The 23,994-nt window shown below is 36.5% G+C and overlaps 1 protein-coding gene across 1 annotated transcript in view; it reads left to right on the top strand.

Annotated features, from left to right (window-relative positions):
• The first annotated feature begins 11,515 nt into the window (after window positions 1-11,515).
• Tdg (Thymine DNA glycosylase) overlaps window positions 11,516-23,994 on the top strand; it is a 68,955-nt gene continuing 56,476 nt past the window's right edge. The window contains exons 1-2 of the mRNA XM_071597305.1: window positions 11,516-11,980; window positions 13,220-13,333. Of these exons, the coding sequence (XP_071453406.1) occupies window positions 11,883-11,980; window positions 13,220-13,333 (212 nt within the window). The 5' untranslated portion in view covers window positions 11,516-11,882. The remainder of the gene's footprint in view (window positions 11,981-13,219; window positions 13,334-23,994) is intronic.

Raw genomic sequence — 23,994 nt, 5'->3', positions numbered from 1 at the left:
TTTAATATGCGCGTATTATCGTTTCATTGCATCAGTTTAACCTACCATTTTTCAATTAAGGCATTACTATTATTAGATTCCCTCCCCGGACTACAACCTTGACGTGGTGGAAGGGCTTGTGGGTTACGATGACCCCTAGAGCTGTGCTGGCCGGAGCAATAATAATTGCTCCTGGTAGGGTCACCCATGCCAGATAGTTCGAAGGCTAGGAGCCAGACGAAAGGTAGTCCACGCAGCTTCTGTTCCTCAGTGAGGCGGCTGCAATGGCGTCTGACCCCAGTAGGGCGGCCAGTAAGTGATGGTGTCACGTTAAAAACATTATTGAGGAAGGCAACGGGAAACCACCTCAATTATCATTCCCAAGATTTGAATGATGGTCAATACACAGATTTTGAGTCCTGGCAACTACGGGGCTCGGCCCAATCGGCCGTGTGTCGTGCCCGGCAGCGGGGGAGGCAAGGCTTCCGCGGTCGTCATCACACGAAACCCTTGCAGGGGAAAACCAGCAGCAGCAGGACAGAAGACGCAGAAGAAGAGGACAACATTAGTTAGAATAGGAACGTGGAATGTTAGGAATGTGATGAGGAGAGGGAAATTGGAAAATATTAAGCGAGAGATGGAAATGGGAAAAATACATATTTTAGGTCTATGCGAGGTGAGATTGAAGGATAGCTGGGATTACTGGAGTGATAATTATAGAATAATATACAGCGGCGGGGACGAGAGCCTACGAGGGGTTGCCATAGTATTAAATGAAGAGGTAGGAAGAAGCGTAGTCAACCAATAACAGGTAACGGATAGAATATTACTAGTAGAGATAATAGCAGAACCGACGAACTTGGTTATTATTCAGGTTTATATGCCACCGAGTAATCAGAGGGAGGAAGAGGTCGATAGGATATACGATCAATTAGAGGACATAATCGCGTGTGTTCCTTCAGGGAAACATTTGATAGTGATGGGGGATTGGAATGCGACGGTAGGCGAAGGAAGAGACGGTGATGAGGTTGGGGACTACGGTTTAGGCACAAGGGATGGCCGCGGGGAGAAAGCAGTTGAGTTATGCAGGAGACAGGGGTTAGTCATCACCAACACTTGATTTAGACACCACAAAAGACACAGGTAAGAATGGAAAATGCCAGGTGACTCGGAAAGGTATCAGCTAGATTATATCCTGGTTAGACACAGCTTTTGGAACAGTGTAATTAATTCCCACAGCTCTCCGGGAGCGGATGCGGACTCTGACCACAATTTAGTTGTTATGAAATGTAGAGTCCGTTTCAAAAAGATAAGGCAGGGGCGGCGAGTTAGAAAATGGAATATAGAAGCATTAAATGGCTTGAAAAAGAAGGAATACAAACAGGCGGTAGAGGAAATCATGGAGGATGGTAAAGAGCTAAGTAATATCGAAGAAAAATGGGAAAGTATCAAGAAAGGGTTATCGAAAGCCGAAAACGGCACTATTGGAACTGTTAAAGCGAAAAGGACAAGGAAACCATGGATCACGGATGAGATGTTTGCAATGATGGAAGAGAGGAGAAAATGGAAGAATGTACACACGGAGTTAGGCAAAATTAAGTACAAAGACTTAAACAATAAATTGAGGCGGGCAACAAATAAAGCAAAATAAACATGGTGGAAGACGCAGTGCGAGGATATGGAAAGTCTGCAGAGGAAGGGTGAAATCGGTGCGCTGTACAGCAAAGTTAAATCTTTATCGCGAAGTAAGAAAGGAAGATCTATGCTAACAGTTAGAGATAAGGCGAGTAAGATAATAGTTGACGCAGGGAAGATCCAAGAGAGATGGAAAGAATATATAGAAGAACTGTATAGTAAAGAACTTAGACCAACAAAGTTAGACATAGAAACATGACGTGGAGGAAGATAGCTTAGGTCCAGGCATACTCGACGATGAGATAGAAAGGGCATTAAGGGAGATGAAGCTAAATAAGGCTGTGGGGGTGGATAACATTCCTGCGGAACTACTGAAATGTTTAGGGAAATTGGGAGGAAGAGGCTATATGTGCTGATTCGTAGTATCTATGAGGAAGGAATCTGGCCGGAAGACTTTGTGAGATCAGTTTTAGTTCCTATTCCGAAAAAGGTAAAGGCAACGTCATGTGAGGACTACAGGACAATAAGTTTGATATCCCACGCAGCTAAAGTTGTTCTAAGGATCATAAACAAATGGATAGAGAGTAGGGCAAAGGATTACTTAGGGGATGACCAGTTTGCGTTTAGGAAGGGGAGAGGTACGCGTGATGCCATTGCAGTAATGAGATTATTAATCTAGAGGAATGTAGAATACAACCAGGAGGTATTTGCCTGTTTCGTAGGTTTCGAAAAAGCATTTAATAGAGTGAATTGGGAAAAAATAATGGGAATATTGCAGAAAATAGGAATAGATTGGAGGGAAAGGAGGCTAATCCGCAACCTGTACATGTCTCAGACTTCTTAGGTGCTGGTGGGAAGCGGGGAGTCCGGATGGGCAGTGTTCGGAAGAGGTTTAAGGCAGGGTTGCCCGTTATCACCGTTGCTGTTCAACCTGTATGCAGAGGAAATGATTAAAGAGGCATGGGAAGAACTGGAGGTAGGAATGAAAGTGGGCGGGGAATTCGTAAAATCAGTTAGGCTCGGTGATGACAAGCTTTAGTTTGTCAGTCAGCCAAGGGGTTGCAAGCATTGCTTAGTGAATTGGAAATTCAGTGCGACAGGTATGGGATGAGAATCAATATTAATAAAACAAAGGGTGTGCGATTTTCTAGAAAGAAAAAGGTTAAGCTAAACATTGAAATAGGAGGGCAAAATCTAGAGCAGGCAGAACAGTTTACGAATCTCGGTAGTGTTTTGGACCAACACGGTCAAAGTAGTAGGGACGTAAGGAGAAGAATTGCGCTAGGCAAAGAGGCTTTCACAAGGAGGAGGGAGTTGATGACAGGGACGTTGAGTAAGGATGTTAAGAAAAGACTCGTTAAAACTTTGATATGGAGCGTAGCTATGTACGGCGCGGAAACGTGTTCATTGAAGCAGTAGGATAGACCACTTGGTATGGTGGGCGAAGAGAGGGGTTTGTTGGGAGAAATCCTACGGCGGCAGGAAAAGTGGATGAAGGGGGTATTGACCGGCAGCGGGATGTTGAAGACCGTAATTAAGGGGAGAATTTTAGGCAAACGAGGAAAGGGAAGGAACAGGATAGGGATGTTAGACGGGATGAAGGGAGGAAGAAAATACTCTAAAAAAGCCGAATAAAATAAAAGAGCTGAAGAGGGACGTGATGTAGAGTAGGATGTTGTGTTTTGCTAGGGGTTACAAATTATTTAATTAATAATTATGTCCATCCAAAAACCTACCTTAACCGGTAGATTACCTAATAATAATTATTATTATTATTAGATTAGTAGAATGGAGATCATTAGATACGAGTAGCACTCGTAGATTAGTATTGGACCAAATGTATACATTTTCGAAGGACTCTTCGAAATCCTTCCAAAAGAATTCGTCGCAAGGTAGGAAACCGTTGACTAAGAATTTTTAATCCCTAGTTTATCAGTAAACCGAACATAAATAAGCACCGAACGTAGGCTTACCTTTTTACCCCGGGTTATCATGGTGTAAAAATCAGGTAACAAGATAAGGAAATGGAGGAAAAAATCTTGCTGGCAGTACTTTACCAGTTCTGCCAGCAGGATTGATTACACACACACACGTGGAGAATACACGGTCGGATTGGTCAGGTTTTATTGAGGAAGTGAATACTCAAGTTGCTAAAATGCCTACCTGGCAGTGACCCGGAAATTATTTCCTCTGAGGGCCTTTGGGAGTGGTGACCGCTGAGACAGGTAAGCCCATTCATTTATACTCTGTTAACGTCAGAGACTTTCATTTGACTGAAAAGACAACATAAATAGCAAAACTGTTTAGCTTAGTATACTGGTCACACTTTTGGTCTGCACCTTAGACAAATATTACTTGTACCTCTGGCGAGCACTTCATCCAACGCTCGCCGTCACAACTTTCTGGCCTGATCGGTTTATACCTGGAGATATTTTCATTTTTTTTCTGTTGAATATCGAGTTTTAATAATATGAAATCACTCTTACTCTCCAGGTGGAGAAATGGGAATGGGTCTAATTCATGACAAAATACGAGTTACGTAAGTTAATAGTTAGAGGAGAAACTGAAAGATCTCTATTCAGGGCAATTTGTTACGTTCGTATATTCGAAATAATTTCACTTGAGAAAACGAGGTGCTTCTTGGTTTTGTTGCACGTTTTAAGTGTCATAACGGAGCATTTAGTCCCAGTGACGTCATGTAGACTAATTCACAACGTTCACAGAACCCCGTCGCGTTTTTGGGACACTGCAATTTTTCAATTAATTCTAACAAATATAGTATACTTTTGTATTTAAACGGAAAGGTTTATCATTTCTCAAATGTTGCATATTTTCGATCAAGTCAATCAAGTATTTTTTTGGAAAGTTCCAACCCTAACGTTTAACAATTGTAACTCCAGTTTGCTTTTATTCCCTTTTGTACTGAAAAAAGAAATCATAAATAGCGCTATTCTTGTTCGGGCCCAGTTGGCTACCTCGGTCGTCAGTTACCTGCCAAAATTTATTTTTCTAATGTGCTCCCACCAAATGATTATGTTTTGAAGAAATCGTTTCCTAAATATTCTGGTCGGCTGAAATGGATTTTTTCCATAGATTGCTATGAACCTAATATTTTTTTTATTTATCTTCTTACATGATTTTATAGGCGTATTCAAGGGACTAAATACTTTCTGCGACTTTGAAAATAACGAAAAATAATTATTTGCGGTTCCAATCGAAACTGATCGCTTTCCATGGCTCGTTAAATGGTCGGCAGAAACAATGGAATTAAAGTTGATACCGAGTGAAGTGATCGTGAAGTAGATGTTCGCTTTAAATAGGCTCTCTACCCATTTTCGGGAGAGATAAGGAAAAGCGTACGACACAATTAAAATTTTCAATCTTGTAAATTGATTTTATTTCAAGCATCGCAAAAGAAACTTATTCTTCAATACGGGGGTAATTTGAGAAGTTCTTGGAATGGAATAGAAATAAACAACTGGCCTCGCGAAAACTTTTTTATTTTTCAATATATTCTCCCTGTTCTCTAGTTTACTCGATACAGCGATGTTCTCATGTCGTGATCCCTTCTGGAAAATTAGATTCCTTCAGGCCTGTAAAACGCCCGTCTACTTCAGGTATTAGTTCTTTGTTTGAATAGAATCTCTGTTCACCAGGGAAAATTTTGAACTTGGAGGAGAGATGGAAATCTGATGGAGCCAAATCAGGCGAATTAGGTGGGTGTAGCAACAATGCGTATCTTAGCTCACGCATTTTTGCCATAGCAACGACACTTGTATTTGGTCGTGCATTCTCTTGATGAAAGATGACATTCTTCCTTGCCAAACCTGGCCTTTTTTCGTGTAGGTTGGCGTAGTATTGTACAGTATTTGCTTGACCAGTGGGAAGATAATCTATCGGCAGAATGCCTTTCGAATCCTAAAAAACTGAAACCATTACCTTTCCGGCCGACCGTATTGCCTTTGCTTTCTTTGGTGGTAGTGAATCAACATGTTTCCGTCGCTTTGCCTCTGAGGTATAGCAGTGGACCAATGTTTCATCTGCAGTCACAAACTGGCGTAGATAGTCTTGTTGGTTGCTCTTAAAATGGGTCAAACATTGTTCGGAAATTTCTATTCTGATTCGTTTGTGATCATGCGTCAAGAGTCGCGGGATCCATTTAGCAGCTAATTTTCTCATATCCAATTCCGCTGTTAAAATGTGATATGACCGTTCAAATGACATCCCTACAGCTTCAGTGATTTCTCGCACTTTCAGTCGGCGGTCCACTATGATAATTTTATGCACTTTTGCAAGAATTTCTGGGGCAATTGCACATTTTGGCCGACCACTATGCGGATCATCATCTAAGCTGTCCTAATCAAACTTTTTTGCCCACTTGATAACAGTTGAATTTGGAGCAGTCCACCAGAGTTTTCTGAAAGTTCCCTTTTATATTTTAGCTCTTTTTTTACGAAGTATTTGATCACTGCTCGAATTTCAAATTTTTTCCAGCATCACAAATCACTACAGGGGGACAACAACAGAGAAACGTCTGCACCACAGATCTCTTCTCAGGGCACTGACGCGTTACGTGTTTACTCATGAAGCATAGCCTTTTACCATGAGGGAAACTCGTTGCGCCAGCGCTGATATCTGTGGACGACCCCAAGAACATTTCAAACTACTCTACTATTTTAATGAATGAAAGAAAATAGTTCGGCACGGAAAATTTTTTCCCATTCATTCCTATTGAAAAATTAAGCGCTTGTAGATTCGCCATGCGGTTACTTTCTTATGATTTAAAAAATTTTTCTTCGACTTTGAAGTCTCCTTTTTGTGTAAAATTGCCTATTGATCGGTAGCAGTGTGTGAGTGTTTAAGAGATTTTGTAAAATTATATAGAGTACGAGTAAATGGATGCTTGCCATTTGCAAGATGGGTAAATTAAACGAAACATAAATTCAGAACAAGTTATCGACCACTTTAAAAAAATCTCATGATTGTTACATTAAAATAATGAATTGGTAAAGGACTATATCTCAGAAATTCTCCAAATGTTGCTTTCACCTTCTGCCCTAAGCCGTGAGCTGATTTTGGATGCATGTTTTCCAATCCCGTGCCTGAAGAAATCTGCTGCCTTACAATTTCACCACCTGTCTATACCAATATGCAATTATGTGTCTCTATCAAAGCGCTGAGTTTCATAGCTACGTATAGCGAGAGATCCGTAATCGTAAATTGGAGATTTTCGCGAATTTTCACGAAACCGTCAGTTCATCTGTCGAAAGGTTAGGCCGACCACTGCGATCCTCGTCGTGAACACCGTTGCGGTAATTTTTAAATTGGATGCACCACTGCCTCACTCTGCCTTCATTCATCATTCCGTCTATGTTAACCTCACAAAGTTACCTATGAATTTCAATTGGATTGTGTTTTTTTACCAGTAAAAACATAATCACATATCGCACTTCACAACTCGCGGAATTTCCCATTGCAGCGCACAATTTAACAGTTCGTAGTGAGCAAAGTAGAAGGACCACAGTCTGCACACTACCGCAGCAGAATGCGCACTGGGTGTAGGGACATTTATACACCATGATAGTGGCTCTAGCCGCACCACCTTCCCCCTGCTAGGCCGAAACGTTAGTTACTTTCTTGACAGCCATCGTAGTTTAGATGACGGGACAACGTGTTCCGTGACAGCACGATCAAAAAAAGGAGGAGAAACGGTTTTGACTACGAATTGCGTAAAAGTCTCTTTATTAAAAAATGAAAAATTAGAGATTTTCCTAGTAAGGACAAATCCTCCCAGTGAGAATAATTTTGGTTGAAATGAATATCGACGTTTTGATTATCATTGATGTAAAATGGTATTTTTTGTAATATCCGAACCTTTGGATCAATGTAATCATTATTTGACACTTGATATTTCCTATATAAATCAATCTTCACGCATCTTGACTTCAAAATAATAGTAAATGTGCGAAAGTGATCAGAATCTCATGTAAAGATGGATCGAATGCTTAAAATATTTCAGAAGCATTGTAGCAATATTCCATCAATCTTCACGCATCTTGACTTCAAAATACTAGTAAATGTGCGAAAGTGATCAGAATCTCATTTGAAGGTGGATCGAATACTCAACATATGTCAGAAGCATTGTAGCAACATCCGTTAAACTAATGTCATCCATATTGTTTGCTTCACGCTCACTTATTTAATTTCATAGCAAGAATATAGAATTACGTGAAGAATGGAAAGTGCACAGTATACATATCATTCGACTGCAGGCATAAAATTTCACCTTTCCCGTTAAATTATTGAATGACGTCTACGAAAACTGTGTTTAGCGTAGGTTTGTCGTGCACAAAATGCCTTTAAAGTTGCAAAAAACGCTTATGAAAAGAAATGTATCAATTTCGAACAAAATATAAAATTTTAACACGTCAGCTACATTTTCATCCATGTGTTATGGTCGTAGATCAATTATTTCGTATTTGAATCATTAATACTAAATGTTTCTGCATAGAAAATTTCCGTTTTTCCGATTACTTTTCATTAATTACTCTTTTAAAAAGTACTCTTTTGGGATCAACTTTGACGCAGTTTCTTTAGGTCGATTTTTGCTGTACTCTTCGGGTGATTAGAAAATTCCAATGAACATACACAATCTTCTAGCCCTGGTACAAATGTCCAGCAACGCTGGTCGGTTATGAGTGAGTCAGCTTGTAGAGTATGTGTTTAGTATTTAGTGGCTGTACCTATATACTTGTATAGCAAATAATAGGGTTAACTGAAGGGATAGATAAGTACAGGATTGGATTACTGCATTAGGTAATAAGTGAAGAATCTTGCATTAGGAGAATCCAAGGGCCGTTGGCTTTTAATTCCAGCCATGCAACTGCCTTCCCGACACCCACGATCCTACTAAATGGTGCTTTTATACCTTGCCATACGCCATGCGTTGACTACCTGCTTACCTATCTGTAGATTTTGATGATATTTGGCGATTTTGATAATGTGGGGTGATTTCGACCTAAAATCGGAGGAAATTGATTTAATTAAATGAGTATGAATAGGATTGGAAAGAAATCTTTTGTAGGGGATCAAATTATTGACGGGAACCACGATAGAATATTTTCTACCTGCCATTCACCATTTAGTAGTATTAGTAGAGGTGATATCGATTTTAAGCTAGTAGTGCCATAAAATTCAGAGACATTTTAGATCAAGTGCACAAGAAAGTAAGCTTATTTATCCAAAGTTATTTTATAGCGATATAGTTGGCGTTCCTGCCATATTACGGTGCAGCCCGAAAAATGATGAAATCGTCTTCAAACTGTGATAGAAAGATTGTTTTACAGTAACTGCCTCATTGTAGTTGTCACTGAAATGATGAAACCTAAAATTGAATTTTTACCTGCGATGCCGTAAGGCTACATCTGAAAAATGTACTAGTGTTCATTGAAAACAACTGGAAAATACTACCATAAAATCACCATCAATCTCCAATATACAATGATGGAGTTTGCAAACTGCCATCTTTCTGTGAGGAAGGATAATAATAAAAGGGGAGTGCGGTCTTGCGTTTATCGAAATATCGGGGGATCGAGATGGTGCGGGGGCTAACGTACTGGCTTCCCATCCAGAGGGGGCGGGTTCAAATCCCGGCGGTGTCGAATATTTTCCAGAGGTGTCTCGATCCCTACTTGAGGTGCTTTGTGGAGGGCACTTTGAGTGAGTACGGCGTCCGTCGGATGGGACGTTAAGCTGCGGACCCCTTGGCGCCTTTCGTAGAGAGTAGGCTAATGCCGACGCCGGGTTTCTCTCCACCCTTCATCCTTTCCTGTCCATCCCGTATGGCGAAAATGACCTCAGTTGTCGGTCGCCTCCCCTCAAAAGTACTACTATCGAAATATCTATATATAAGCAGACGATCGTCGTCTGGGAACGCCCCAGCTTATGTCTTTCATGGGAGTAACATTGAGAACAAGGAAGAGCCCCGAATGCATCGCAAAGGTGTTCGAAAAATCTCCTCGTAATTGACATGATTTCTGCGTCCTATAGATTTTTTCTCTAACTTGCATGTTAGCTCTTGTTTCAACTCCAATTGATTATTTTCTTCCATATACATTAGGTTGCTGAAAGTGATGAGCAATAGCATACCATAACAGGGCCATGGACCATTGAGACGAGCAATGAAAATAATTAAACATATTCAAATGAATCCGCAAGCAAATTACATTGAAATAGCTTAATTAAATAAAACTACGGCATTTGCCATTTCTAATTCCTAGAACAGCAGGCTAATGGAACACTTTCGTAATAAGTTAAATCAATGGAAGGCGAGAGTAAATTAACTGGATTTTAATAAGGCATTCGTAAAAATATGTACATTCTCATACAAATGATGTATTTCTTTGAATGTATGTGACATTTGGAGTCACAGATGCCCACAAATTCCATAGATTTCACAATTACATGACGTTCTGTTTAAATATACACATTGAAAAACTGTACTTACACTGTATTAGGTTCTCTGTATTGTTAGAAAAATAATTCTAAACTCTCCAGAGCCTTAGCACTCGCGCTTTGTGCATATAGTAGCATCCAAAATCGTCACTGTTTCTGTGCTGCCACCGAGCATCCCCTAATCAGCGCATACTTTTTAATTTTTATTGCATTTTATTTCAAATTCCATATTTTTACGGCACCTCTTAAGTTTCCTTTTATTATCAAATTTATTTCCTAAGTCCCACATTTTGCGCCTGTCATCTTCAGAAATATTTTAATGTGTTAAATATTCTAAAATTAATAATATACTTTCTCGTGAAGCATAGACGTTCAAGTTTACTTTAGCAAACTTGGGAAGCTGATGCAAATATAAGACGATTCTCTTTACTTTAAAAATTACCTAAGAACACATTCAAATACTTCTGAAAAGTTTATTGCATCTGCATCCTCAGGTCAGCTTGTTGCACTGATATAACCGAGTTTTTTCATTAATTGAAATTCACGTTTAAGGGGAACTTACAATTTGGGAATTTCTATGAAACGCTAGAAAACAGCCTAGCAAGAAGTCCCTTATTACGACAGCGAAATTGGCAGGTTTATCAGGCAACAGTAAACATCTCGCTGTCCTTGGACTCGGTATCCCCATGAAAACGACCCGGGCAGAAACCTGGTGTGGCTTCTTCGCACCCAAGACTTAGCAAGCTAGGTTGAATAACGGATGGGCCATAAGTCACTAACTTCAAACAGTAACTCATTTTGATGGAGGCAAATTGTATTTTTGTTTTTCCAGTTTCGTGACATAGTAACATATATAGTCGAAAGCTATTTAGAGTTGATCATAATAATACTACAAGTATGGAATTTTGGATTTTAGAGTAAACCTTATTAAAGTTATGTTGGAAATTACTACTTTGTGGTACACAAAGAAACTATACAGTTATTACTGAGCGTTTTGTTCTATTTTCAGGAGTCATTATTTTGAACCGAGCGTAGTCAGTGTATATATGGTAAAACCTTATTTTCTTCAAATTCGCGCACTTCGGCCTTGTGGATCTTGATTTTTTTTATTTTGAAACTTTATTTATAAAAATATTTATTGTGAGATCGTAGGATGAATGCTGACGGATATGCTATTACAAATTTTAGAAATAAACTTTGACGTCTACTTGTTTTGAAACACGCATTTGATCCTTCAAATATTTTAGTATCGATATAAATGAAATATTCAGTTCTATTTTCTTACTTAACTATTAATATGACAGACGTATTTAGAGAGAAACTTCGTATTTTCTAATCTTGTTTATGTTTACGTATTTTAAACCTCAATTGTTTTTTCCTTATATGGCTAACTCTATCCCCCACTCCATTTCAAGTCCCACCCACTTATCGAGCGGAGGAGGGCTGGCTTCCAGCTGATTAGAGAAACATTCTGGGTGCAGTGGAACCACGTTTCACGCGACATGATATTTTAAGTAGAGTCTGTCCGAAGATATTTGAAAGTATAGACGGGAGGTGTGTGTATTTTACCGAGAAAATTTGAAGCTAGCTTAAAAATGGAGTCAGAGAGTGCATGTTATTGATTTTTCAGCTACCTTACGGTTAACCAATCGCAGAGAAGCTCACGCTTTTTAAAGGGTGAGGTTTCGATGCTCGTTTGGTTAGCCATATTTAAATGGCCAGCCATTAGTTGGGAGACCTAGCAAAACCGTCGCGCACGAGACGCATAAAACCAAGTTTTAGCAAGTGAATACGTGTGATCCAAGTTATTCTCAATGCAGGTTGCTACCCTTTTCAGAGAAACTGCTACGCTCCTCGGAGCTACGATGGAAGCGCAAGACGCGACTGGGACAGAAGCACAAGGCTTGAAGTTGTGAGTAAACTAGAGCCTCTTATTTGTAAACTTTGCTTTACATATGTGGCAGCGTAAGAAATGACCTTAATTCAAGTATATTTGTTGTTATTGTAGTTTTGGAGTAGTTATTTTCCATTTCCTTCAGTTATCCACCATTTTATAGTTAAGTGTGAAGATTATAGACTTAACGTAGAAAATCGTTACTTGGCACAACATGGAGTTTTAGTTTAAGGGCAGTAGACTGGTTTTTTCTATAAACATTAATTTTATGATGTTGACAGTCATTTAGTTTCTTCCAAATTTGAAAATTTTATTAACTTATCGTTCACAGTAAATAGTAAGGGTTTGTGTTATTTTATGTAGTTAAACATTATTTTAATTTCTTTGTAGCATTAAGTCCCTAAATTTGTTTTTTGCTTTTTTAAACATTTTTTTGTGATAATAACATGCCAATAGTTCAACTTATACTACGGGATTTTTATGTTAAATGTTTGAGTAAGGTCTTCTACGCCCATTTATTTGAATTTCAATTGCCCGTCTATAGGAGGTTGTGGCAATGCTAGCAATTTACGTTTACCAAAACAATATGTTAAATTTGACGTAATAGCTTTATTAAAAGACGTACTTCTATTATTCATAAACACTTTTACCTTTGTAAAATTAAATACATCTTTGCCGCCATCATGTCACATGCATTATTATTTATTGTAAACAACGTAGGCGTTACACCCTTTGTTGTTGAATGAATAATTAAGCATTCGATTTTTATATTATAATGTACGTTGAAGTTATTTGTATTGGGTTTTGACTTTGAATTGGAAAACAATATATTTAATTGGTCATACTTCATGGGAGTTCCTCTCTTTCTGTACTTTCTAAGGAAAAACTTCTTATACTCCAGATTAAGAATTTTTTACCTAACTCATGAAAATATTGACACTCAGCAGTATTTAATGCTGATATAGCAAAATTTTGCTAAATCACAGAGTCAAAATTAGTTCATTGCTGGCCAAATAGAAGTAATTCGCTGTTGGAGCCTTTTCGAGCCCAATCTCCGGCCTGCATGACTGTTGATTCATGCTGCCATTCAAACAGGTCAGCTTTTCCTGAAAGTGCAATGAAGCAGGAACCCCACGATGATGGATATGAGACAAGTGGTGACCTTGAAATGAGGGGTCAAGGTGAAGGCCAAAAGCTAATAAGTCAAATCCCAGTTAGCATTGGTGCAAAGCCTGAAACAAATGATGACCCCTACAGCTTTGTGGACGATGACCCAACGCCTCCACCTCAGCCAAGGGGTCCTGCTGCCATCCTGCAGCCTGTTCCAAAGAAGCGAGGTCGGAAGAAAAAGATTAAGCCTGAAGAAGTTGGGTGAGAGAAGTTTTAGTACTATTTTCTTTACATGGCAGCTTTGTAGTATGTTCGGGTTATGCAAACCTAATGATTTATACTAAGTTAGACCAGAACAGGAAGTATAAAAACATCATATTCAATTTTCTTAGCTCATTGATATTATTGAAACATGTTCTGTTCGACCCTTATTTACTCTGAAGGGGAATGCAGTAAATCAGGAGTTTTATGATATGATAATTAAATGTATGCATGTCGAATTGACCGTTTTGAACAAAACTGGTGGTTTTTTAACAGCATACCTGTGATTTTACTAATAATCAATTCGTATTCTCATGAAAACAGTTATGTAATCAGGATTAATGAGCCAATCTTTTTCATACAAAAATTGCTGTTGAATGATGCTTCAGTGTTTATATTTTTGGTAATATTTTGATCGATGAATAATTTATTAGTCATTTAAAATGACTGTATGGCTGTGTGGTACTTTGTATTGAAAGTTAATGGTTAGCTTTGTTGAGTATACACATTTAATGCATTATCTCCGAGAATATCACATCATGGTAGTTCCACACATGGCTCTAAACTACTGTACCAGCAATGTTTTGATCCACAATACTAGTGTAAACTTATGTATGACTACTTAAATCTGTCAGGGTAGTGATTATTTTAGTTTTTTGCAGTCTTATAAACAGTGTTTACCCAATGAAAGTGACTAATTTATGTTGTCATCTAAGGAGGCTATTGAAGTGATATAGTGATCCCAGTATTCTTGGTAGCGTTTTAAAGTTATTATTCATGTGGCATTTGTTATTTAATTTACATTTGGCCATATTTTAAAGGTAATTTTCTTTTAATATTCAATTGTTCCCGGCTCAACCATGTGGAAATACATTTTAATTAAATGAAGAATATAATGTATCTTTCTACTGTCCTTAAGGACAGTGGAAAGATACATTATATTCTTCATTTAAGTAATTTTCTTTATGATGACTATGCATACCTTCGAATGAACTGTACCTATTGTCATTTTATATCTGCCTTACCAAGGCCCTTCTGTATTTCCTGCCCCCTAAGGTTTATGTTGAAGCAATTCCTGAGTGCCATAACATTTGCATATTGGTTTTATTACCCCCTGGCAATTCCAACAGTGATCATGCTTCTTGAATAGACAGGCTAGGCATCAGCCCGGCAAGAACCATTGGTTCAGTTCCCATTACAAATAACATTTTTCTTTCTGTAATTGGCCATCTCTGTCTTCTATCATGTGTTTTTCACCATCATTGAGCCTATATTCCTGGATGCATGTCAATCTATATAAGTGTGTTTATCTGTAAAAAATGTACTCATACCACTGAGGCTGCAATATCGAGAGTGTCATTGGTTCTTGTGAAAGCAATGAATTTAAGTGTTTTCGTCAACATACTTCATGATTACAGTACATGGTTAACATAAATAAAGGAAACTGAATGTTAAGTATAAGTGGAAGTTACTGTGTCAATTGGATAGAAATTAGTATTTCTTAAAACCCCTTGCATCTTCACCAATATATTATCTTTTTAACAGTTTATTAGGCAAAGATACACAATTGAAGAATGAATAATAAAAACTTTGTAAGGTCCCCTGATTTTTGTTTTAAAAAGTTTTAAAAATAAAACACTAATAGTGGAATGTACCAAGTTATTATTATTCAATTTTCATCATGAAGTTCCATTAAGTTGAGCCAAAAAACCATAGAATTCATGCAAAAATGAGGTTTTTCATGTGCAGGAAACATTACGTAGAGAATTTTGCACGGTCACTGGCATCATAAAAAATTGGATGTTGCATTGGTCTCCTATGTAACCAAAATTTAAGTACTAGCACAATTGTATACTGTTGAAGAAATTCTTGATTAGTGAACACCTATATTAAGTCTTTCAATAGTTGTTTCATATTTTCATTAGTTTTTTCAATCCCAAATTAATTCTTTGGCACTTTTGATTAGTAATTTTGACTAACATTTTCTATAGTTAAACTTTATCCTTTTAACCTCGCCATTGGGAATTCTTAATATCACACCACAGACCTACTCATTGAGTCTGTAGCTTGAGTTGTAATAACATGTATTTTTCAGATGCTTGACAAGCATAAAAATTCATGATCGAGTAGACAGTAATAGCAGGTCATTGCTTGTTAAATATGAATTATTTAGCTATGCTTTTTACTTTTTTTTGCAGGAGGTCATATTCCGAAAATGTCTTGAAATTATTCTAAATTACCTGTGAATTTACTCTTTTCCAAGTCGTAACAAAGTTGATATTATATAATATTCTTTTGAAGTCTTTATGCAAAGTGTAAACTTAAATCATTTTCATTAAGTAACCTAGATAACCTTCAAAATACTTCATCGTAATATGGATATTTTTAAAAATATACAATAATGACTGTTCTTAGGCATTTTGTTAAAACCTATGTACATTTTTATATTAAATTTGATTTGGTGATTGATGGATTTTCATTAAGATGAAGATACACTCCTATGGCTGTCGATTTCAACTTTTATCCTCAATTTTAATAAATTTGTGATAACAGGGTATGAAAAGCCCATGTACTGGGGAAGATTGTTAATTTGGTGTTGCTTTATTTCAAACTACTGCAAACTACTTTTCCGGATGGTCAGGTATTATTATTATATATTTGAGATATCAATCACAAAAATGTTTCTGCTGGTTCAGGGAGCCATCAAAGATTTCAAATGAGTATATGCTTATATTTCTCCTAATGTAATCAATGTGGCATGTAAAATGTTTAAGCAGTGACTCAGGATTGTGCAATGTAGGTGCCGTTGTCCTTGGATAGAAAGTTACCATAACAAGATTGAACACTTACAAAGTAATTAGAATTCCAAATAAGGAAATAGTGATTTCTTTTTGATGTTGTATTTAATGGTTTATATCAATGCTATTGTTTTACAAAACAAGCATTGGATAAATATATCTTACAGTCCAGACATCCCCCAATTGTGGTAGCATTATTGAATACCACGGAAAGACAAGATATACCAAAAAAAGTTAATTGTAGAAAGGAGAAAAGTGTTTCTAAGTGTGCAGATTTGTTTGTGAGACTTTTGGCTTGGTGGGATTTTGCGCGATACTGTTGTTGAATGAGTGGTGTAACTCTGAAATAGTTCACCAGTCATCTGCTGGAGGTGATTTCTTTCAGTTAGTACTCAAATTTTTCCTAGTTGCGGGCAATATTGAAACATTAATTAGCTAATAACATCAAGTATTTTTTTTAACATATTGCTACTGAAAATTTTAATGGCCATCATATCAGTATTATGGCCAATGTAGAATTCAATTTAATTTTTCTTTGAAGGTACTGCATTTTCAGGTTTTCTTTTTTAACCTCAGTGTAGATAATTTTGGCTTCCTTTAATTTTTAGCCATTATTTGAATATATGAGAGGAATTTTATTGGAAAACATTTGGTCCAGGGTGTTCTTCATGTCCGTATCCCTGCATTCTGGCTGTAAATGGTAGATTTTTCTCTTATATTTGCGATTGTCTTGTGGTTTGCCTTCAACATAAATGTTTCGGGCGTGACATTCAATTGTAAAGTCATGAAATGGCTGTTACTCTTGTATTAAACTGTTAACATTACTTTTTATCATTGTCATTCAATTCAAATAGATCCCAGTGTTTATCAGACTATCATTCTTATTAGAGCCAATCGCTGTATAGCATTGTTGTAAATTTAGGAAATAAGTAAATAGTCTTTCTTCACTCGAGAGAAAAAATTGATTATGGATTTCATTTAATTTTTGATTGAAAAGAAAAGGTGTGTACTGTATTTGCATTGTTGGTCTCATTTAATGAACATGTTCTGTCACTGGAATTGTACTCATGAGATTTTCAAATATAGCCAATTAAAGACTATACTGCTAAGTTTAAAAACTGTACAGGCTCCCACTATATTCAGTTGAAATTGGCATTTCCTAAAATCCTCACGAGGGTGTATGTTATGGGTGACATTTTTTGTCTGAAAACATAATATCCGTAAGATTTTAGTACAATCAGGATGAAAATTTGGGTCTCATTCATTCTCCAAGCAGTTTTTAGTACCTTGAAAACTGTGTTTTTTTACAAGAGACCATTGAAATTGGGTTCATCTGGTATCCTGCTAATATTTGTCTATTAATTAATAACTAATAATTAATATGATTTCATATTATGGGGTCATAATGCTTGGATCTGCTTTATTTTCTAATTGCAGATTTCAAAACCATTTTTATTAAACAGAGATGTGAACACTTGTTGCATAATGATTACTTTGTAGGCAAGGGTTACTAGTGGGATGAATGTTCCTGAATGCATATTGCTAGTTAATTTCAGAGGTCATCCCTCCCCAGTATTAGTAAACCTACATCATCATCCCTGTCTATAAGGGTTTAGAACCCCTGCAGTTATTAGTCAATATTAATCTATCCACATCGTTCATTGTACATTTTATGTCCTTGGTGGCAGGCCCCATTTTTCCTTTGCTATTCACCTATTGTGTACAGTGATTTTTAGGTACAACAAGTAGGCCCTCAGCATTTAAATGTGTCTACAGGTGGTATTTTTGATTACCCTGTCCTATATCATCCTAGAGCATAATTGTAAAGATGGTGGAAACATTCCATCATAAGTCACAAAACTTAATATTTAATATCAAACATAGCTGTAGTTAGAGCATTTTTAAGTTCTTTTGCACCTTTTTGTGTATAGTTTTCTAAACATCAAGAGAAGAGAGAAAATAAGTAAATATGACCCTCTTAAATTGTAAGAAAGAGTTTAATGATGTCCTGTATTCAAATTGAGTGTACCTGAATGTATAGGTTGAATGAAAAAATCAAATTTATTATCATTATTTTTACCAAAAAACTATCAAAGAGTCATAATAGATTGCCTAAGTTCTAGTTCATTATTATCAATTTCTGGGATGCTACAGGAAATTTATTAGGGTCTTACACTTACTTCCATTTTGAAATATTAACCATCAATTGAAAAGAAGTCAAATTACTGCATGTACTGTTTGGATTTTTATAAGCCATGAGATCGTGACATATATTTTGCCTTATATAGCAGTCAGGGTTGGTGTATCAGATAGTAAAATTGAAATCAAAAAATATTTACCAAGGATATACTTAAATGATATAAATGCCAAATCATTGCAGAATATGCTGCAAAACTGTGCTGTAAAGTAAGGGTTAGATGTCACAGCATAGATTTAAGGGTATGTATTAGGCCATATAGCACGCATATGTAGTGAAACCATTACAAATGCGTAATTGGCCAAACTGAATTGATGTATACATTTCATGCTAGAGAAAGGAGAATTCAAGTGCTTTGTGAGGTCCTCTTTTCAAGTACAGAGTTAATCAATTCAATGGTCAAATAATTCATCAGTGCACCATATCAGACTGCTGCAAGCTGATATTACACAATACCACACTATGCCCACATAACCTTTAGGTTAACATGGCTAATATAATGTAATGAAGTCTTCACTGTCATGCTAAGGGGATCCTAAAGTCTCTTAATTAATTGCCACAGTTGTAGTAGAACTCCTTTAATATGGAATAATTTGGGTAAAGAGAGGCCACCGGGCTTGCTGTTGTGTTTTAATCTTATCCTTTTCAATATCAAACCCAGCTCCTAGTGAATGTCTGTACCGTTGCCTTTTGACCCTCTCAGTAAAGACCTATCAAGGGCCCCACTCACACCCACACACTGATATCCTGCATGTGAGTGTAAATGGTAGTCTTCTCTGCCCCTCACCCACTGCATTTTACAATTGGTCAGGTATTTAAGAACATGATGTGACATGCACTACCATTATGTACTTATATGCTTGTTATGGTTGAAAAAGTTCAATACTCAAAATCCTACCTCACCTAAAAGCTGCTTTTTGTGTGTCTAACTGCCAAAATTTCTACAATGTGACTTAATATCTTAAAGTGCAAGAATTCACCGAAAAGGTCAACATCCGAGTAGAATGAGAATTATTCTTTCTGGTGCTTATAGAACTACCAAATTTCTATTTAAGTCCGGGATAGATTTCATGTCCATGAGTCCTCTGTGGCAGGGACCTGGTGACCAGCAAAATGGTTTAGTGCCATGCAAGTGGGAGAGGAAAAGAGACCAGGGTAAAAGATATTAAAATAGACCAATAAGTGCCATTAGGCTATAAATTTCTAATATTCCCGTATCTTGACTAGGGCATGTTGAGTTATAGTGTAGTATTATTAGGTCCATTCGGGAATAACCTACCTTTATGAGGAAGAAGCACTATGAACCAAAACTTGTTAAAATAGTCTTCACCGCTTGAAGAAGTCTGCTCATAGTTACTACCACCACTGATACAAAAAACCTACAGGTGTGAAACATCTTTTATAATTTCCAGTTTACAGAATTTGCACACCTTTTAGGGCCAAATAGATTTGTCTTTGGTAATTTTAAAGTCTTGTTCAGAGCTGTGTTAATGTGTTTCAGTCTTCCATAACTTCACTGACCTCTCATTAAGGAGCTTAGAATAATTTTTCCATTACCTTAATATTTCTGACAAATGGATGTTATTGTGTTGTGCAAATGATTGTATAACAATTGAACCCAGAATTTTTATTGCACACAACTCTTTGGATCTTATTTTATGTTCAAGAAAAAGTTTTAATGGCTATGAAGAAATGAAGTGATGTATATGCTTCAGTACTAGTCGGGGAAGATAATCAACAGCTGAAGTGATTTTTACTATTAGGGATCCCGGTCAAGGCGAATGATTTTTACTCTGAAATTGTTGCATTAAAATGCACATTAGCGGATGCCTCCATTAAAAGTTACTGCTGTGGCATCTCCCGCAGTTTCTTTGGAATGGTTAGGTAATTTGGTAGGGGTAGGATTTTCCAGGAATGAGGAAGAACCTCAGTGCCCTGCTCTTAACAAAAGTTGTTAAGGGGTCCTCTTTTTAAAGTCAAATTTGATAAGATTAAATACTCTCAAAGTGCTCTCCTCATGGAGCCAAAGTAGATATCTGAATACTCTGAAAGTGTTGCCACCGCCAGGATTTAAACCTGGGCCCTCGGGGTGGGAAGCCAGTACACAAGACACCACACCGTCCTGCTCCCACATGATGATTCAGTGTAGCTTCTTAACATCAGTAATCATCACTATGGGATGACATTATCTCTTCCAAAAATTGTTGAGGAACATGACAAGGCCATGCAGGGAGGGTTTAAAGGTATTCAAATCAGTCTAATGGATAGAAGTGTTTCAAAAATTGAGATTTCATATTCAGGCCTTAAAAGGAGAAATTAAAATTGGGCAATTACCTGTATATTCTCAAATAATTGCATCACAAATTTCAATGCTACTAAGTTGGTAGTTTTGGTGAGGTAGTGTTTGAATGTACATTAACATTTTTTATAGATAAAGTGAAGGGTGTTATGGACCCATTGTATGTCTACTGAGACACAACAGCTCATTGAAGGCGATAAGGTGGTAATGAAAGGTGAAAGGGACTACCTAAAATGAGGCGGCCAAGTGTAAATTGAATAAAATAGAAAATTATAGGAGCAGATATTTGTAAGGATTTGCTGGTACAGGAAAAGTGAAAGAAAATATATTCCTCACCAATTTAAGTTGCCCATAGTTACCTCATTAAATGCAATTTTGTGAGACTTGTTTTTAAGTTCTTACAGAGATAAAATTGTGTAAATTTCAGGTGAGAATGAAGCATATTTAATATTAGGAGTTGAGTGATTTATTCCCTTTAACAATTTCTTCTGGTCTCTTAATCAATTTATTGCATTGTGGTTTGCATGTGTTGAACCATACACAAGAATATACTATATAATTTTAGGGGCAGTTATTAAAATGGGATGGCTAAGTTGAGGCCTCAGGCTGAGTTGGTCATATTCCAGTAGTTGGTGTAGCTGTGTAACATTTGATAAAATATATGTTTTGGGAATGTCCTTAGATGTTTGATTTACACATGGCACTTCTATTGGCATTCCTTAGATATATGCTGCATTATAATTATAAACTATTAAAGCTATTGCTTGTTAATGCAAGCCATATACTCTGGGACTCACTTCACTTCCTGGATGTTTTCTCTTTCTAAATGATTTCTCTAAGTTATTATATCATGTTTGCCAAACTCGTGTTCAAAATGCTGATACTGACATAAGATAGTCGTATGCCATTTAAATGCTCTTTAAAAGCTAAATCCTTTTTACTCTTTTCATTTTCTGTGTAGTCTATCGTAAGAAATAGGTGTCTCGGCTCATGTGCGTAATTATCATTTATCTTTTTGTTGTTTGGGGTTACAGGTGAATGATTTGTTACGAAATAGTTTTAGGAGCCTCCCTGGGAATATATATATATAGTGTAAGTAAATGAAGCTGGACTGTTAGCAGATAGAAATTTAAGATGGAATGAATGACATGCTGTAGCCAAAATGAATATGGTGTAATTAGAAAATGTGTGGCAATCAGTTTTGGTATTTTTAACAGTAAAAGTATTTCATGATAATTATCCAGAATTTGTAAGGAATATAATTAAGTAATCTGATGTTGAGTATTTGATAAAATCTAGCCTCAGTTGATAAAATATTGCCAAAGAGGGTTATTACTGACATGTTATTAGGCATTTGACAATCAACATAAAGAGATCTTGCCCTAAATTGAAATTATATAAAACAGGCATAGAATATGTACATTACCCGTGTATATACATAGAACACATGGGCTCAATCCTAAAGCCCATTCAATTATTCCTAAACCAAAATGCATCTGCCACTTAGATCTCAATTATAAATTTAGATTTGTGAGTTTCAGAATGAGTTCAAATGTGACTCTTTTTCCCATCATATCCCTCTGCCAAAACTTCTCCAATTTCCATCCTTCGGTGTTGATGCTAGGATCCCTGGCAATGCCCTGGTGGGGTTTATGTGTAGATGTAGACAGTAGCAGTTGCAGTGCAACATATTATCATGCATTTTCTATTGGTTATGATAGTAATTATAACTTCAACAAATATATCCACTCTTTTACAAGTTGACGGTAATTTCAATGTAATAAAATGCTTTGTGTTGCTGCTACCTAATGAGTATGAAGAACACAGCTGGGGCCCCTGGCCTTGTGGATGCAATGTGGAGAGTTCTCCATTTTTTAATGACAATGAAAAATCCTTGATATTTAAAGTGCTGTAATAAGCTATAAGGCTGAGTTTTTTACTTTTCATTTTACATACCATGCTAATGATCAGACCCCATATGTATGCCTGGTTTTGATCCACCGATTGAAGACTTTCTTTAAGTAGGTAAAGATGTATAAAACAGCTGGTTATTTCATTGCATACATTTTAAATGGTGGGTAAATGAGTGAAAACACCTAGATGTGTAAGGTTCACAACCTGTAAATTCAAGAATAGTCCAAGAAAAAGCTGATAATGTGAAATCAAGCAACCCTAGCATTTTTTTCTGGATCCCCTTTGACCAAATCCTTAGGTTCTTTCTTTCAGGAAATTTCTCATTGACCCATTCTTCATTATTAGTGCTCACTTCCTATTTAAGGACACCATATTATAGTCAAAGAACTGCATGAGGTGCCGCAACAGCAACTTTAATGGAATCATCCACTAACATGTATTAAATGCAACAATTTCAATTTGTAAAAATCTTTCACCTTGATGTTGTAACCTCTTTTTCACCATGGTTGTATTCATTTTAGCTTTTTGTATATGCGTTGCAGGTGACTTTATCATTCTTAATGAAGAATTTTTTGATAAATTTGAGACAATTTATCCATCTCAAAAAAGACGTTTTATTCATCTACGAGTAGGTTAACCAAAAATATTTCAAACTAAAATTTGATCATCAAACATGCATAACCATTGCTCTCAAGTTTTATGGCATTGTTGGCATTTCTGTAAATCTAGTTAATGTGTATATTCGTTGCATTAATGTATCTCTTATGGTCTGTTTTTCTAAAGTATCTCTTGCGACTATTTTTAGTGCTCTAACTAAATTATTTATTTAATTTTTGTCATTTAATATTTCTATGCTCGATGCAATTTATTTGCACCATCATATTTTAACACCCTAAAGCTTCTTTAATAAATTTGCTGTTGACTTGTGAGAACCACAGTAGAATCAGTTGTGGCTTTTAGATTGTTTATAGAGAAAAAATGGCTTCAATAAATTGCATGTCTTATGGAAAATTCACTTTGACAAGTAATGGCATTGTGAACACTTAACAAATGGCCTGACAAACATGTGTAGAAATTAAATTTGAGTGGAATTTTCCTGAATGACCTCCTAAAGGATTACTTGAAATGTACCATAATATTTCCTTTTATGTATCTACTCAAGAACCCCTGCAAAGCTTACTATCATGTCTAATGGGTCGATGGGTCTTTTCATTATAAAACCCCTAATTATTCATGGCACTGCTCAATCCCTACTTTAATATGTACAATATGGTAATACTTTTAAAATGATATATTAACATAAAACACCTTAAGAATATTTACTTTGTGCATTCTAATATTCAGTGCAGGTCCACCCAGTCATGAATGAGTATTTTGCCGGCCATATCATGAAACTTTTGTTTAAACTATGTATTTTTGTGAAAGCTTTAAAATGAAAATATGATTATTAATA

This window comes from Hetaerina americana, unplaced genomic scaffold (genome assembly GCF_022747635.1).
Source record: "Hetaerina americana unplaced genomic scaffold, ioHetAmer1.1.p SCAF_85, whole genome shotgun sequence".
NCBI classification, from domain to species: domain Eukaryota; kingdom Metazoa; phylum Arthropoda; class Insecta; order Odonata; family Calopterygidae; genus Hetaerina; species Hetaerina americana.
Note: the sequence above shows the minus strand (reverse complement) of the source record. Positions and strands in the feature narration are given on the sequence as shown.